Here is a 17,330-nt window from a genome sequence, read left to right on the forward strand (position 1 = left end):
TTCATTCATCTGCAGCACAAAATAATAAAGAAAGTTCCTCCACCATAATTTCATACAAATTACGGAGCTTGAAATACTGTCATGTTTGATTTAAAATGAGTCCTAGAGTTTGCGAGAGGGATCTGGTCTTCAGCCATTCTGCCCACTCTTTGCACCCCATGATTTACAAGTGCTAAGTCTGGCCAAGGAACATGTCACCTCCTGACATATTTTGACAGTACTGTTGGCTCACTACACTGTACATTTGAAAATAGTTCAAGCTTTCCCCATGCAATGTCAACCACATAGCAAGAACACCACAGAGGGATCAAACAATATGCCTTTGCTGTTCAGTGAGAGAACAACACTGAGTGGGTGTCTCAGCAAAATAATAGTGTAAGGCATCTGACCTCTTATTTTGCTCTGCTTGTGCTCTTAGATTCTCTCTCCCCCTTTTACCGTTGTCCAGGTTCTCCTTCTCTCTCGTTTCCCTGCCGCCTCTCTCCTGATGTTGACAGAGCACGCAGATGCTCTCATTCATTATGAATATGGGTCACTTTACAGCGCTGGCACACATCCCTCCCCCATTCCATTGAACAGGGAGCTCAGGAGCACGGTTTTGAACGGGCAGCCAGTTCTCATTTAAGCCACCTGGGCTTCCCAGCAGAGTCTCTAGTTGCATGCATTTTCCAGCTGTGCATCTACCTGCAGGCCTCCTGTTGTGTCCAAGTGTATGTGCCTGGTGATTTAGAGGGGTGTATACATGCCATGCTTTCCTGTCAGCCTTTAAAGACCAAATTTTAAATGGGTCTCAGGTTCATGGTACATGGTTTCTAACAAAACAAAGGCTGCACTACGCAGAAGAGATGGCCTTTTGTATCCTGTTCCCTCTCTGATTCACTTTATGCCTTCTGAGTTTCTCTCTGTTTACAGACAGAACATTAGGCAATTAAATAGCGCTTGTAGATAGATATCAAATTGCCAGAGCTTTGCTTTCCTGCTTAGTTTTTTTTTTTGGCTGTTTCGCCTGGGCAACAAAGGCTCCTGGATTTATTCAGGGGTTGTGGGAAAGCGGAGCATTATCTGCCGTTTTCCGAAAAAGTTGCACACACTGTAAAATTCATTTCCTCTCCCTTTGAGCGGCCTGGGTGACTCAGTGGTGACTGGTTGTTGTGTCTAATCCAATGTGACTGCAGACCTTAGTGATGGGGAAACCAAGTTTTGCCGGCATTGTTTGCTGAGAAAAAAATGAACTCGGATTCGAAAAAGTGAATCCACATGGATTTTCCTACGCGTATATTTTTTCCTTATGTCTGCATTTTATGGCCAGATATTGCTTTTATGTTTCCCCAGTTTAGTGAGGCAGTTCCCCGCCAGCATTTGAAGTTCTCCTTCGCATTTGTAGGTGTCTCCTTTGGGAAGCCATTGTGTGGTGGGAGACAGCTGCTGCACAGCCCCTTAAATTCATCATGTGTGAGGTCATGTCCATGACGGTTATAGTACCTCGCGGGGTCTATTTAAGTCCGGCACCCTCTCCAGGCTCAGAGAATATAAGTGCTCTGACAAATGTGCTTACCCTTTTTTTCCAAATGATGTTCCAAGTCCTGTTCTACCTCCGTCCTGTTGCTATTCTTTTCTTTTTAACAAATGTACTAAGAGGTCAACCGTTTGTGGGCTGATCCTCCTGTGTTCCGCAGAGATTTCCGTTTACTGGCCTGTGTGAGCGCATTCTGTTCTCATTGCTCACTAGTCGGAGTTCTGGACATTGTGTCCTCTGAAGGCCTTTTTTGTGGTCCGGACTGATATTTTCTCCTAATGAGATGTGGAGGCATTGTTCGGAAGGCAGAGTGGAAGAGCACAAGAATAAGGCAAAGGCTTTTTGGTCTCCCCAGCCACCGATTACTTCACAAGCGGAGAGGCAGCGTGATGTGGTAGCATGGAAAGTGCCGCAGCACTAGCGCTTCTAGCCAGTTAGATAAGAAGTGACCGGGGAGAGGAAGGAGGGCTGCTTGAAATTTGACATGGAGGCCCGCAGGAGAGGGGATAGAAAGCTGGAGAGGCACAGCGGGATTACCCGTGATGGTGCGTCCATGGGAAAGGCCGAGACAAAACGGTCCACAGGGAAGGCTGAGAAGGAAGAATGTGGGCATTACCGGAACTCTCAGCAGTCTGGAGTTCTGGCTTTGTACTGGCATGGTGTTGCCATGGCAACTGGGTTGTCATTGGCAGGGGCATTAGGGATCTTCCATGCGTGGGCGGTGAACTCCATACACGAGAACCTGCTTTGGTTCTCCCACCTGGAGGTAAGTAGCATGAACCTGGGGCCAGTTATGCTGAGGAACTGCTCTCAGCCAATTCTCACATCGTAGTAGTCTGTGAAGTTAATGTGAAGTCTGTGATGTTACTTGTCTGTGAAGATATCGCCTCCCATATTGATTTCACAAACATGAGGATTAAGGACTCTATCTATGTTTAAAGATATATTTTATATTAATGAAAATTGCTTGTGTCAATTTCAGTCCCCCTTGCTTTATTTACCCAAGCTTTCTTTACTTTCAGCAGTGTAAAAAACAAATGTAATGGTTGTACACTCATTGTATACTCATTTGTCTTTCTGGAATGTAATATTGTTGCATTAACAGCTCAATATATCTCAGATTGTTTGTGTACATTTAGTATTCAGTATAGACAAAAATATGGCGCTTTGCTGGCACTGAAGAATACTTTCATCTGAAAAGTGTGTTTGTTTTGTATGTGATCTTTTTGTTTGTAGGTAGAGAAGGCATTTTTGCTGTATATTGTTTCCCTCTGTGCATTTCATTCCTTCCTTCTTGCCTTCTTGACTGCTAGGAGGTTGAGCGTGAAATCTCTTTTCGGACTGAATGTGGCCTGTACTACTCCTACTACAAACAGATGTTGAAGGCCCCCACCATTCAGCAAGGTAGGGCCTGCTCTTGATCCAGGCACACTTGCTAACAGACGCAGTCCCAGCTTTGGCCTCCTGTCATGTGAGGATTGAGTGGACTGCTGATGTCCTTAGAGCATCATAACACTTGAAAGGCTGCAAGCTGCCTATCCTTTAAACAGTAAATTAACCATGTCCTTTCTCATACTGGAGAGCTGTGCCTGCTAGTGGCTGTGGAAGCGAACCAAAATAGCAGGACATTAGAACATACAACAGTATCCAATGGCCTCTTACCTTGTGTAATCAGAGCACCATTAAAGGACTGTTAACCAAATGGATAAAGCAAAGGAAAGGGAAATTAAATAAAGGAAGATAAAAAAGTGATGTTTCTGTTAAGTTGCCTTGGGTAAAATGAGTCCTTTAATAGTTGCATTTTAAATGGTCTCCTCTGTACTTTTCAACAGGAAAAACTGCAATTAGGCCCATGCCGATCAGCAGCTAAATGGCTGCAGTCCCAGTGCTTGTGTGAAGCTGTTCTCTTGATACCTCTTAGCCTTGGGGAAGAATTCAACTTTTATGCCTCACTGTCTTTTGTTGTTTGGGCTTCACTCGTCAGCTATAACCAATTTCCAAAGGGATGAATCCAGCATTTTGTTTTTTGTGTGTGTGTGTGTGTGTGTGTGTGTGTGTGTGTGTGTGTGTGTGTGTGTGTGTGTGTGTGTGTGTGTGTGTGTGTGTGTGTGTGTGTGTGTGTGTCAGTTAAACTGAAAAGAAGTTCCTGTCTCGCTTTTTCTCACTTTTTTGCTAGGCCTCGTCGAGCTCATCAATGACAACATGACAGAATCCAAGAGAACCATTAACCTCTTGCAGCGCATGAACATATACCAGGAAGTCTTCCTCAGCATCCTCTACAGAGTTCTGCCCATTCAGGTATTAAGAGCTGTTCAATTAGAGAACAGAGCGCCATGAATAGGGACAGCAGAAGGCTAAGTGGAAAACCATGAAAAGAGCATGTTATTAGCAAAGCCTGGGACTAAATGCTCAACCACAAAAGAGCATTCAGGGTCAGGGGTAGGAATTCTATTTATTGTACTGTAGAGTCTTTTGTGGTTACGGAATATATGCAGGTACAGTATAACTTTAAGTTCAAGTAGAGACAGGTCTCTTTGAGCGACCGCATGTTCTCTTTGTTTTGCAGACGTACCTGGAGCCAGTGTATTTCTACATCTACACGGTGTTCTCTCTCCAGGCCGTGTATGTCATCGCCCTTTACATCACCAGCTGGCTGCTCAGCGGCTCCTGGCTGGCGGGGGTCCTGGCGGGGGTCTGGTACATCCTTAATAGGTCAGTCTGGCGGGGGTCTGGTACATCCTTAACAGGTCAGTCTGGCGGGGGTCTGTTGCACTCCTTAACAGGTCCGTCTCGCTGTAGACACACCACCAGCTCACATCTGAGTGTTTGCAAAGTCCTCACACGTAACACATGACCACTTGAATCCAATTCAATATTTGTTTTAATGACTCAAGGCGCTTACCAGAAACTGTAGCAAACTATGCTGTAGAAATGGAAAGTGCTGAAGTGCATTTGTAGAACTGATGTTGTTTCCCTATGCTTTTCAGAGTGGACACCACACGTGTGGAATTCACCATCTCGCTCAGGGAGAACTGGTCATTGCCATTTTTTGCTCTGCAAGTGGCGGCCATCACTTGCTATCTGCGGCCTCAGCTGAAGCCCATTCACCAGGTAAATGGGAGGTGACTGTCACTCTCGAGGTGAAGCCCACCTGATAAGCACCATTGGTCACAAACGTGCTTCTTATCTTCAGCTCATTTCCCTGTGTGAGCTTATTTTCCATGCAGACAAGAGAGAACAGTTCAGAGTTGAGCTTGTTAAAGGAGCTGCATGGATGGCCGTGCAAATGTCACTTCTGTCTCTCATTACTTACACAGAGGGCAGTCTTTATTGCCAGGGGTTTGTAAGATATTTCTCTTTCACACAGATGGTGATCTTTATTGTCAGGTCTGTCAGTTTGTAACTCTGTACCTGTATCTCTCTCTCTCTCTCTTTCTCTCTGTGTGTGTAGAGGGTGGTGCTCTGGCTGGTCTTTGTTTCCACCTTCTGTTTCTGCCTCACCTGGCAGTTCAACCAGTTCATCCTCTTCATCCAGGCCCTCATCTTCTTCACTCTGGATGCCCTGGACTTCCTCAGCCCTGAGCAGGTGAGCCATCGGTCTGCACGTGTGTCTGGATGGTCTGCTCTGCCTCAGACACAAAGTCTCAACCAGTCCACTGCCAGAACACCAAATTGCCAGATGATTCAGATTGCAAAAATAAGTTATTAGACTGTTAGTTTGGTTCATCTTCTATAAGTGCAAAAAGGTTGGATAAGGTTGAATTGGAATTGCACCCAGTGTCTGAGAATGCTTATAGAAATATAAAATGGCCTTGGCCTTAGACTTTACCCTGTGAAATAACTTTTTACATTTTGTCTTCACAACTTTTCACATTGTTGGCTCCAGAACTTTAATTTCTTTGCAGTAACAATGCTAAACCCTCTGTAGTTCAAAAAATCACTCTGCAATAAAAGCAAGGTTTTGAACAGAGTATCTTGCATCTAATAGCATTCTCCTCACAACTAGGAACACAGTTTTCTTAGTGGCTGAGTGCCTCCTCTCTTCATTGGTTTGAGGATTGTGCTTGCCAATTCATCTGGAGTCGTGATCAAATATGCACTCTTGTTAGCAGTCTGCTGAGGCCCGGCACAGTTTGGTATTTATTACCAGTGAGATTGGACATGATTAATAGCAAGATTAGACGCATTGAAATCAGACGCAGGCAGTTTGACTGGAGGGATCTTGACTAGGATGAAAGTGGATTTCAAAAGGGTTTGCATATTTACAGCGTCAGCCTAAATCAAATGTCATTTTTTCAAACTATGTTGTTGCTACATTAATTGACATGCGTGTAGGAGATAGCCTAGATAAATAATTGAACAATTTGACATTAAGCTGACAATAAGAAAATGTTGTCTTGAATGTGTCAAGATCTGATATCAGTTTATGTCTTCATTTGTCTTCATTTTCATATTCTTTCTTAGATTTAGGTTGTTTTCTAATAGCGTTTGAATGATATAATTTGACAGTATTGTACTATTGATATTAAATTATGAACATAGGGTATTTTATTTTTCAGTTGTTATGTTATAGCATCTGATCTGAAAGTGCTACATGTGTGTGTGTGTGTGTGTGTGTGTGTGTGTGTGTGTGTGTGTGTGTGTGTGTGTCTGTGTGTGTGTGTTTGTAGGTGACCTCTCTGTACCTGGTGCAGGCGATCAGCCTGCTGTCTGTGTGGCTGCTGCAGTTCTGTAACTCTATGATCCTCGGCTCCCTGGCCCTCAGCTTTGTCGTGGCGGCCCTTTCCGTCAGACACTTCCAGGTGGGATTTCCTAATGACATACACAATCATATAAAACAGTCCATGGATTAATGAGACAACAGATACCAGTTTAGGGATGGAGCTTGAGGGGTGTATCCTAACGAGGAGGACGCCTTCACTGTTTTAAACTGATTGGTCTAATAAGGTAGCTACATTTTAATGGGGTTACTCTCTTTAGCCCGGTTCTTTCATGTGTTTTGTTCACACTCCCTAAGTGTCACTATGCGTTGTGTTGGTGAAACATTCTCTGAAGTTTGGGCTCATCATGCAGTGACTCGTGTTGCGTTGTAGCAGTTTTTTTCCCGGTCCAAGCTGCCCTTGTGTTGTTGTCTACCCCCAATTGTTGTTTTGCAACCTTTTAAGACAGAAACAAGAGCAGACCACACAAGTGAAGTCTCATTATCTCTGATACCGTGGCTTACCTCAGCCCATTTCATTGTTGCTCTCCGAGTGATGGAATCCAATGAATCAATTAATGGCTAGAACCACCAACTGGTACCCACAATCAAACAAAGTTAAATTTACAGTAGGTGGAAATGGATATATAGAAATGAGAATTGTGTCCGTTTGTTACTTCAAATGGAATGCATTGGGGAGTTTTGCGTCTAAGACAGGTGAATACTTTTAAATTGTTTCTGTTCTGAAGCCTGCCCAAATATGGCATCCCTGCTTTTATTTGTTGCTCTAAGTCCTGCGCAGTCAGACACAGGAGCAGTGTTGCTGTATCTCGGTGTGCATCTGCTATGTTGTGCATCTCAGTGGAAAGTTTCTACTCTTGACAGAAAGGTCCCTAAGCTCAATTGGAGAGAGAAAGACATCCTCACATAACCAGCTCAGAAACACTTTCCATTCTACCTGGCAAGTGAAGTTTCTCTTCAGATGGAATGCAGAACAAACTTGTTAACATGCTCTTGTTCTTGTGCACATGTGGAACTTTTCATGCCACAGTTCTTGGACTGACAGTCCAAATAAAGTAACAGTGTGTAGGATTCACTTTTGAGAAGTTCCTTTAAACAAATAGTTTTGTCTGAAGTTTTCTGTTTCATGCCACTATTGACCAAAGTCATAGATCATCTTGGAAAATGTCAGGTTCCATTTGAATTCAGGACATAAGAGGTGGATTGATCAGATCAGTTTAGTTAAAAGAGTGTTAAAAAATCAATACCAGGCCATGAGGGATGTATATGCTCAAGTATGAAAAAACATTTAGTCACATTAGTCCTCCATTACTTGTGTGAATTATTTATAAATAGTGTTATCCATTCACCATAAAACTACTTGAAATAGGCTATTTATCTGTTAAGCTTATAGCAGGCATTGAAGGCATTTCTGATAAACTTAAATTAGTTATTAACATCAAACAGCTTGTTTAAATTCTTTTTGGAGAAAGGAACTGTAAAATAATATGAGGAAAGTTCCAGATGTCCTAAATTTCAGCTGAAGTTGCCTTACCTCTAGACAATTGCTCATTTTAGTTGCAAAAATATAGAAAAGGTGCTTGTAGAACCCAATAATGTAATCATTTCCCGAAATGTAATAACTCCCAATAGAACTCTCCCTAAACCAATCCCTATAGAGGAATTTTAGATTATAAAAATCAGTGGCAGAAAGTGAGATCATATTCAGAGGGCGTTTAAATAAATTGGAACAAAGTTAATGTTGCTGCTGCCAGATCCACTTGGGCCAAACTGCTGGAACAGGTAATGATAGGCTAATATTCAGTTTTTTAGCATACAACTTGATCTTGGTGCTAAGTGGCTCCACATTTCCATAACAACTATACCCTCCTGGGCTGCTTGGCCTTCTCATCACTGCATGTTCTTGTCTGGCACTAACATTTGAAACCTTTCACTGAAATCTAAAATGGTGACTCTGGAGGTCAAGGTGTACAGTAGATACTTGGTGAAAAGATGGAGCCCTTCTCCGGTATGTGTGTCAAATTTCAGGACTATTTACCATGTGTCTCAGGAGCCTTCCATATAATCCAATGGCAGAAGACAGAAGATGCATAATAATAATAAAAAGAAAGGTAGCAGTTTCCCTGCTTGTCCCCCTATAGCTAAATATGAGACACAATGGATGGATACAGCTCACTGCTTTGCCTCAACCATTAGTGGCATGCTACCAAAACATTGACCAAGTTGTAACAATATTGGCAAATTATTATGTTATTGGATTCTGACGCCAACATTGTATTACAGTATTGAGAACATATTACATCATCAGGTTGTTGCTGTTATGAGCTACAGTATATTTATTATGATAACTAGTTATATTATAGTGTTTCATGAGCAGTTAATTACACATAACTTCCTCTATGGGAAGTTAGATTAGATGGTAAAATGGATGAGTTCTACAGTCATACTCTGGTAATAAGGGAAAGCATAGCAACGCAGGTCTGTATTATGATGTCTTAGTAAGGATTCTTAGAGTGGATGGCTTATGGAGTATTTGTATGTTAGCCATGTGGTTGTTGCAGGGTTGGAAAGTATCAATAATGGTGGGTTTATATGCTCATAAAAAAATAATAAATGGAATAATCTGAATTTTAGAGTTGAAATATATGTGTGTATAATAATATGTAATATTAACATTTAAACACAAAGAGCAAGACATTAAATTAACATCATACTATTATAAGATGCAATAAATGGATTGGTAATGTAAGTCTTAGATTCATTAAACTGTCCAAGTAGTTTTGATATGGCATGAACTTAGATGCTATTGTAGCGCTAAGAATAATTGGACTAATAAGATAATCGACAGACCTGTTTATTTCCTCTTCTGCATTTCACAGAGAGTAATAGACCTCTTGCACTCAGTTCCATAAGTAGTCAATAGGAGCTGTCTAGGATGGTCCACAGAGGCAGCCGTACCCTTTACAACTGAAATTGTAATCCTCTTTATGACTCACCGGAGAAGGGGCTACTCGTCTGGTGAAAAACCTAAAATGATTTAGCCTTCTCTTGCCTCTTTTCCATCAATGATTGATGAGTCTCTCTGTTTTATTATGTATGCCTTTCTTTTTTGTACAAATACTAGTTTATAAATGTGAACTTTTTCAGTCAACTATTTCCTGATGCCAGTTAAGGTAAACATGACAGAGATGTTATTTTCTGGAGCTGGACTTTTACACCTCTGAAACATGACCAGTCTCCTTCAGCTGCTTTTCTCATTCATTTTACCTTATGGTTTATGCACTTATGGAAGTTATCTATCTAGCACTTATACATAGTGGTTTATAGCTTTGTATAGTTTTTATAGTGGTTTATATCATTTTGTGCACTTTGTCCTGGACATAGTCCTCTAGTACACATCCTTGCTATTGCAGTTCCAGCTGGATGTGTTTCAGGAGCATTTATCCCAGACAGATGCGGATCCCACTGGCACAGAAAGAGTGTTCATTAAAGATTTGTTTTCGTCCAAAACCTGTTATCTCTGACTGGAAGACTGGTCTCAGGAGTTCAGTTAGTGATGCCAGACTCGAAAATGAGTCTGCCATCCGTCTCCTCGCACTCTTCTAGCCTGACCTTTGTTTGACCTCTGCAGTTCAACCTCGTGTCCGCAGGCTGTGCCAGAACCCCGTTTTGAAGTTCAGATGTTTTTGTTTTTCCTCCAATGTCTCTCTGCAGGAATGCCTCTCCCTGGGCCGTCTCATGTATGTTTGATATAGTCCAGTTTCAGCTTCATTCGTGCTCGTGTATGAAGATTTTGTCCCAGTCAACAGAGGTGAAATGGAGATGTCAGGCCATGACCCAACACTACTCTCTCTCTCTCTCTCTCTCTCTCTCTCTCTCTCTCTCTCTCTCTCTCTCTCTCTTTCTTTCTTTCTTTCTCTCTCTCGTAGAGGGGGCTGAAGTCCGGGGGACTGCTGTCACGAGTGGCGAAGCTGCTACTGCACACCTTGTTGGTCCTGGCATTAGCTCTCAGCATTAATTATTTAGCCAAGGTGAGCAATGAGACATGTACTACATCGTCCCTGTGTCTCTGCCCCTGTTCCATTATGTCATCAGGAATGAGCCAGTAATCCTGCATGGACTAAGTGCTGTGGAGTGCTTTCTTGTGCTAGTAGATGTTTTTTTTTAAGGCAGTAGTATTTTTGGCTCCGGCACCACTATGCAGCACTTGTCTAAAATAATATTGTACCGGTCATGTTTTAGTGTTAAGATGCATTATTCTGGTATGTTAAGATGCATTATTCTGGTATGTAAGAGAAACATGCTAAAATGATGTGTACTAACACGTCAAACCCTTTCATGCCGTGTCTGTCGCTTGGATTCTTCACTTTCTTTTGGCAGAGAGCACTGCAGCTTTGGTCTGACGAGCACATCTTTAAGTTCATAAAAGCAAAGTTTGGCCCTGGGGCCACCAGGTATGCGCCCACCCACACACACACACACACACACACACACACACACACACACACACACACACACACACTGCACACACTGCACACACACACACACACACACACACACACACACACACACACACACACACACACACTGCACACACACACACACACACACACACACACACACACACACACACACACACACACACACTGCACACACACACACACACACACACACACTGCACACACACACACACACACACACACACACACACACTGCACACACACACACACACACACACACACACACACACACACACCACACACACACACACTGCACACACATTTTTTTACTCACTATTCATCTAGATTAACGAGAAGTTGTGTTCATGGTGTATGTAAGGCCAGGGACAGTGCTTAATGCCAAGTCCATTAATCTCTGGCAGATTTATAAATTCCCATTCAACTCGGAGGAAAAAGGTATCTGTCACGGAGAGCCATTCTTCTCCATCCGTAGCCGCTCACAGAGCTATCTCTAATAAAGCACTCAGCAGCTGTATCAGTGATCAGACACAGCCTTAAAAATCTATGATCTGTTCCTCCTCTCAGACAAATCTCTCTCCGCCTCTCCGGTGCACTCTCTGTCCAGTCCTTTTCTGTCTTGCCTGCCCTACGCTTTCATTGGTCTGTCTTTTCAAATTACCACCCCACCACTGCAATAAAATCACTAAAGTACAAAATCTAGTACTTTCCGCTACTTCTTTTCCCCCAACTCAGTCTAGTCTAGTCTTTCCCCAGCTCCTTCTCCTCCCTCATCTTCTGTCTCATCTCTGGCTTCATTCCCCCCTTCACCCCCTTTGTGTGCTCTGGTGTTGCAGGGACTTTGATGCCAGTCTGTATCTGTGCGAGGAGGCCTTCGGGCTGCTCCCGCTGGACACCTTTGAGCGTCTGGGGGGCACGCTCATGCTGTACCCGTACCTGTCCACCCTCAGCGTGCTGCTCATCATGCTGGCGCTGGTGGCCCTGGCCAACCTCAGGTGAGTGGGGCAGCCTTGGCCTGGCGTCGTCTCAGCGAAGCAATGCACACCAGGCCACAGGCAAAGTCCTGTCCTGGTTGTGCTAGCGTATCAGGATGATCGCACCCTCGGTTGACCAAAGTTCCATTTGCTTTTAGCGAGCATATTTTAAAACTCTGGGAGAATTCAAGTTTTCTGAACGTTTGATATATTCCTGCAAATGCCAATACCATATCTCTTCAACCACATGCTGATAGTGCCTTTTTGGTAGTTGAATTAACTTACATTCACTCAGACACACGTAGCCTGCTCAGACATATAAGCTAAACAGACATGAGCACAAACAAGTTTTTTATATACCGGTACACACAGGCAAGCAGCGGGGAGTCCACAGACATCCAAGAGAACTCCGGCTCCTCATGCAATGTTCCTCAGCACTCAGCGCTCTGTGTTCTGTGGGGTTCTTCTGTGGAGCTGCGGGTTATGCTGGCGCTCCATCTCCTTCTCTTGTCTAGTCACGTCTCCGTGTTGGGCCCTCCGCTCCTCTTGTTATCATTCAGACAGAAGCAGCTCCACGCGCTCCTGCCCCCCTCGCTCACATCTGATCCCCAAGGGCTGTGCTGGGGTGGTGGGGGTGGTGCAGTCACACACGTGGCTGATTACAGCACACATGCGCGCTCTCTCTCTCTCTCTCTCTTCCATCGCCCAGTTAACATTTCCACCTTAGAAATAAATAAACAAAATTGGACCGCTGGGAGGGAAGGAATAATCTCTTGTCACCAGTGGTCGAGCTCTGCTTTATGTTTAATGCATGGCTCGCCTCTCTCTCTCTCTCTCCTCTCTCCTCTCCCTCTCTCTCTCTCTCTCTCTCTCCTCTCCCTCTCCCTCTCTCTCTCTCAGTGACTCAGGCTTTGCTCGGGCACGTGTGGCAGCATCCAGAGATGAGTCGCTCATCCGCATGAGGCCAGACGTCGCCTACAATCTCCTGCACACCGTCTTCTTCGGCCTGCTGGCCTTCAGCACCATGAGGTGAGCCGCGACACTGATGGGGGCCACTGACCGGCACTCGGACTCCAGGCGCCTGCTGGTGCTGCAGTCCCCCGCCGGCTACACACACACACACACACACACACACACACACATACACATACACATACATAGCACAAACCCATCACCTCATTCGGCCTCCTCTTTTCCCACTCAACATGTCCCTCTCTGTACCCCAGTGCGCTATTGGATGACCTGCTTCTTTTTTCACCTCTTTGATTTTCTTTTTTCGCTTCTTTTACTTTTTTATCACTCTCCTTATCTGTCTCATTTCCAGTCTCTTGTGCTCCCTTTAATGTGTAATTTTACTCTCATTAGCCCCTAATGAGGAGAGCACACCGCTAACGATGCAGAAGTAGCGATAAGGCAAATGAGTTGATGAGGATGAGGATGATGATGGTGGACAGGAGCCTTTATGAACCTCCCTCTGTCCGCAGGATGAAGTACTTGTGGACTGGACACATGTGTGCCTTTGCTGCCTACGGTGTATGTGGCAAGGACATCTGGGAGCTATATCTGAGGGTCATTCATTGCAGTACCAAAGCCAAGGTAAAACAACCTGCACAAACTGCCTGTGCTACAGTAGGAAAGTTGCTTCATGTGTCAGATCATCTGCAGTTGTTTACTTTAATCATTAGCCTGAACATATCGCAGTTAAGATCCTGCACAGTGCAAAAACATCACTGTTCCAATTAGTCTGTTTTTATGAAGACAGACACCTCTAAATATAGAACTATATACACAAACTATATAGTACAAACTATTATAGTAAAAATATGGAGAACTTATCTTGAAGAAAGGCTCACTGGTCTATACCTTTCTGATGAACCTGATGTGTTGTTTTTGACATGTCACTTTCGTCTGCTAACTCTGTTATAAAACCACTAAAACAAGACTGTCATTCTGTGGAGATGCTATCATTGCCCCAATGTTTCATCACTGTCATACAGACACAAGGCAATATTTGTTTTAAAAAAGATACGGCAGTATAGCCATGTGGCTATACAAGAGACGTGAAGTAGACTGGTAATGTGGGTTTTACCGGAGTATATGCAAATAAGGGTTGGAACACAGATAAACAAATCAAATAGGTTCAGTTGATTTGCCCACTAGGTGGCAGTATGGTTACAATCTGATTCCAAAGGGTGCTGGAAAGTTCTCTTTTTGTGTGTCTTTCTTTTTACATCTTTTAACATGTTTTTCTTCTCTTTTTTATTCATACAGTTAAGGCTTATTAGATACACGGTTCCAATTGTAATTCTTGCATTCCTCTATTACAAGGTAAGGTATTTGCAAAAAATATCTCATTACATTTTGCATATTTCCATCTCCTGTTGTACTGTAACTGTGTACCACTTTAGACAAGCTATTCTGCTGAATTACCAAGATATTCCTGAATATCCGAAAGAGTTTTCTCTCTCCTTTCAAAGTTCTGTTTTCCTTTGTAGCACAGATACATTTGTCTTTGTGTGTAGGCTACCTTTAATAATGTGTGACTACAACATTAGATGTAACTGTGGCTCTTTACAGAGGTTTTCACCTGGCAGTATGTGTTCTGTCTCATAGTTCTGGCCCAGACTGATGGAAGAAGTCTCCGAACTGAGGGAATTCTATGACCCGGACACCGTGGAGCTCATGGCCTGGATAAGGTAACCACAGCATCATTGACCACACACACATGCAAATGCACACACACACACACATACCCTAGGTAATGGGAAAACCTAATTGAAGATTTTTCCACAATTCCTAACCCATCACCGAAGCGGCTGGCTAGCTGCGTTTACATGAAGCCATATATGGCGCGTTGTTTATTTGGCCCATGAATAAGACTTGTTTTGGCCGCTGGATAAATCTGGCAGCTACCCTTTCTTTCTTTGGAATGTTCTCATCATCATATCAAGGCCGCCAAACTGAGCTGCAATGGCTACCGCTCCGCTCCTCTCCCTGAGCAGTGGGGAAGAGTAGCCGAGGACGAGGGAAATGAGAGAGACGAGGGAGCCAGCAGAGGAGAGCGGCAGCGCAAACGCTTTCGCTGCGAGCGCGATGACACCGGTCCCTCACCACAGAGCAAATCCAATTTGCGTGGGGGATTAAGGTTTGGAGTTACCTTGGCTCGCGTAGTGGCATTAAGCCGCTTCTAGCGCGCTAATTACGCCGCAGATGAAAGAGTTAAGCAGGAATCATGTTTCGTGAAACCCCGAATCACCAAAGCTCCTCCACTTTTACGTGTAGATTAGTAGAGCTTTCAAATGCTGAGAGAATGAGAGGGGGGAACATCGTTAATTCCCATTGGCCCGTATGGGGCAGGTGAATCGTAGGCAAAAAATCTTATTTTCACATACTCTCAGACATGTTATACTGCAAAGTCAATTGCAATTGAGTTTAATTTCCCCAGCTATCCAACTAGCTACGAATTGACAAATATTTTAAGTAAATGTGTAGTCTATTGAGTGAGAACTGAAGATGAAGATCCATTTCTTTTGGAGTGGGACTGGTGGTGATCAAGATGCTGGTGATGATGATGGGACTTGATCAGCTCTACTGTTATTTGCCAAGCTTGGCTCTGCTAGCTCATTGCTTTTAGATAGATAGATAGATAGATAGATAGATAGATAGATAGATAGATACTTTATTGATCCCCAGGGGAAATTCAAATTTTGACACATTTTACTGGATCATAAGCTAAATTGTTTATGCTTCTATCAGGCTTTCGTTTATCCAGTTTATAAATGATGATTTGTTATGGGAATTTGTTTATTAATATCATTATTTCTTCTCGAGGGGTTATTTCTTGTTTGTTTGGACTGTGTGTATTGATCCTCAATAGATAGTAGCTTGTAGACATAGGCTCATGGGGGTGAAACTACATCCTGAAATTGCAACAGCTTCAGGTTTGAAGAACGCTCAGACATTTTCAGCGTGTATATAGGAGAAGGCTGCTGCAGCTCTGCTGTGGTAGCTAGCCAACCGTCTGCACCAGACGGCAGAACTGGCCTGAGCTCATAGTGTGGCTGCAGTCTGGGATTTGGCGTTTTGTAACCTGATCAGCCACCAGTCGGCCATTGTGTCCAGCTCTTCTCACCCCTCCAGCTTAGCCATTCAGACTGGCTGGGGTCTCTCTCATCTATTGACAGAGATGCCAGAGTTTCTTTCGGTGTTAAACACCCATTTGCAGACAACCTTATCATTTTGAACATTGCCTGCCACCAGATTAATTTCCATCCCTCTGCTCTGTTCAAATTGCCACTGTTCTGTTCTGTTGTTTTTTCTTTTGATGGCACAATGGTTAGTTATTTTGAAATCCTGCTTTGTTTGGAATAATGAAGACAAATTAGGCTTTTGTTTTTGTCTAAGGAATTTTTTGGCGGCCCTTAGCAATTTACACTGTTCACCAGCCGAACAAAGCATGTCTTTTTTCTCCTGCTGTTTCTGACATTTTTTTCCCCTTTTTTTGTTGCTGTTGTCAACCTCCTCAGATTTTCTCTCTCTCCTCCATGCTAATTGTCGGTCTTAACGCTCTCCTCTTCCTCTGTTTTCAATTGCTTCAAATTAGCAACTTTTTGTTGCCGTCTCTGTGGAATTTCTTTCTCAACAAAAATCTGAGTACTCTGTTTTCCAGGCTGGAGTCGGTGGCTTTAATTGAGCATATTGTTCAACATGCCTGGGTTTCTTTATTAGCAACTTACATCATAGGCATCTTACAGATTCTATCATACTGAGGCTTAGCTAAGGGAGCAGCTCCAGGCTCCCTGTGTTTTTCACTGCACCATGACTGTCTTCCCATGACTGAATCATGTCTGCTCTTCTTCGCTCTGCCACGCTCCGCATGTTATAAAACCAAACTCACCCTGGTCTCTGCAATCGATCGCAAGGGACTGCTCACGGCTATCGGTCATTACATCACAACTCACTTTTAACGCGGCTCAATCAATAGGAGGCGGTAGCGGAGAGTGGCGGTGCTGTCGTGCCGTGGCGGGGCGAGGTCCTGAGGGGGGGCAAGCACGTCTCCGGTAGCCGCGGGCGCCAGAGGAGGAGCACAGAGAGGATCAGAGCCAGGCGCTCTGTGGAGACAACGTGACAGACGATCAGCCCCTGTCACTAACTCTCTCTTCTCTCTCCAGCCTCAACCCTACCTGCTCCTTTCTTACAGCTCAATCACATTCATTCATGGTGCCTCCCTCAGGAACGTGTGTGTGTGTGTGTCTGTGTGTGTGTGTGTGTGTGTGTGTGTGTGTGTTTGTCTGTTTGTTTGTTTGTGAAAGTGAGTGTGCCTGTATCTGTGTGTATATAAAGGTTTAACTCGCTGTCAGTATGACAGACTAATGAAAGAGACACTGCCAGCAATCCTACCTACCAAATGGACTTTGTCCCCCTGCCACTTTTATCGGTTTAGTGCATTGATGTGTGTTTGCCCAGTTGATGTTGCATCCACTGTGATAAATCCCTCCCTCGCCAGGTGTTCAGATGAAAATCTATCCATTCGACTGACAGATGGATCCCTGATCTTCCAATGCCGCTGTGTTACTTTGAGATGAATTGACCAGCCTTAAAGGTGAAGGACGCTGTCCTCATGTTAAGCAGCCAAACATTTA

General features: G+C 43.8%; 1 protein-coding gene across 4 annotated transcripts in view; it reads left to right on the forward strand.

The window, feature by feature from the left end:
• The window catches only part of dpy19l3 (dpy-19 like C-mannosyltransferase 3), a 30,645-nt gene that overhangs the window by 3,342 nt on the left and 9,973 nt on the right, over nucleotides 1–17,330 (forward strand). For 3 of the 4 annotated variants that reach the window (XM_048262533.1, XM_048262532.1, XM_048262531.1), the window contains 13 exons: nucleotides 2,830–2,920; nucleotides 3,693–3,814; nucleotides 4,083–4,228; nucleotides 4,504–4,627; nucleotides 4,968–5,102; nucleotides 6,187–6,318; nucleotides 10,166–10,267; nucleotides 10,617–10,690; nucleotides 11,551–11,709; nucleotides 12,589–12,717; nucleotides 13,173–13,284; nucleotides 13,960–14,016; nucleotides 14,302–14,384. In XM_048262533.1, coding sequence (XP_048118490.1) covers nucleotides 2,830–2,920; nucleotides 3,693–3,814; nucleotides 4,083–4,228; nucleotides 4,504–4,627; nucleotides 4,968–5,102; nucleotides 6,187–6,318; nucleotides 10,166–10,267; nucleotides 10,617–10,690; nucleotides 11,551–11,709; nucleotides 12,589–12,717; nucleotides 13,173–13,284; nucleotides 13,960–14,016; nucleotides 14,302–14,384 — 1,466 coding nt within the window. Of the gene's footprint in view, nucleotides 1–1,607; nucleotides 2,283–2,829; nucleotides 2,921–3,692; nucleotides 3,815–4,082; nucleotides 4,229–4,503; nucleotides 4,628–4,967; nucleotides 5,103–6,186; nucleotides 6,319–10,165; nucleotides 10,268–10,616; nucleotides 10,691–11,550; nucleotides 11,710–12,588; nucleotides 12,718–13,172; nucleotides 13,285–13,959; nucleotides 14,017–14,301; nucleotides 14,385–17,330 lie in introns of those variants that run through there. The other variant, XM_048262530.1, reaches the window with a different exon arrangement.

The sequence above is a fragment of the Alosa alosa genome, chromosome 14 (genome assembly GCF_017589495.1).
Source record: "Alosa alosa isolate M-15738 ecotype Scorff River chromosome 14, AALO_Geno_1.1, whole genome shotgun sequence".
In the NCBI taxonomy this organism is placed as follows: Eukaryota; Metazoa; Chordata; class Actinopteri; order Clupeiformes; family Clupeidae; genus Alosa; species Alosa alosa.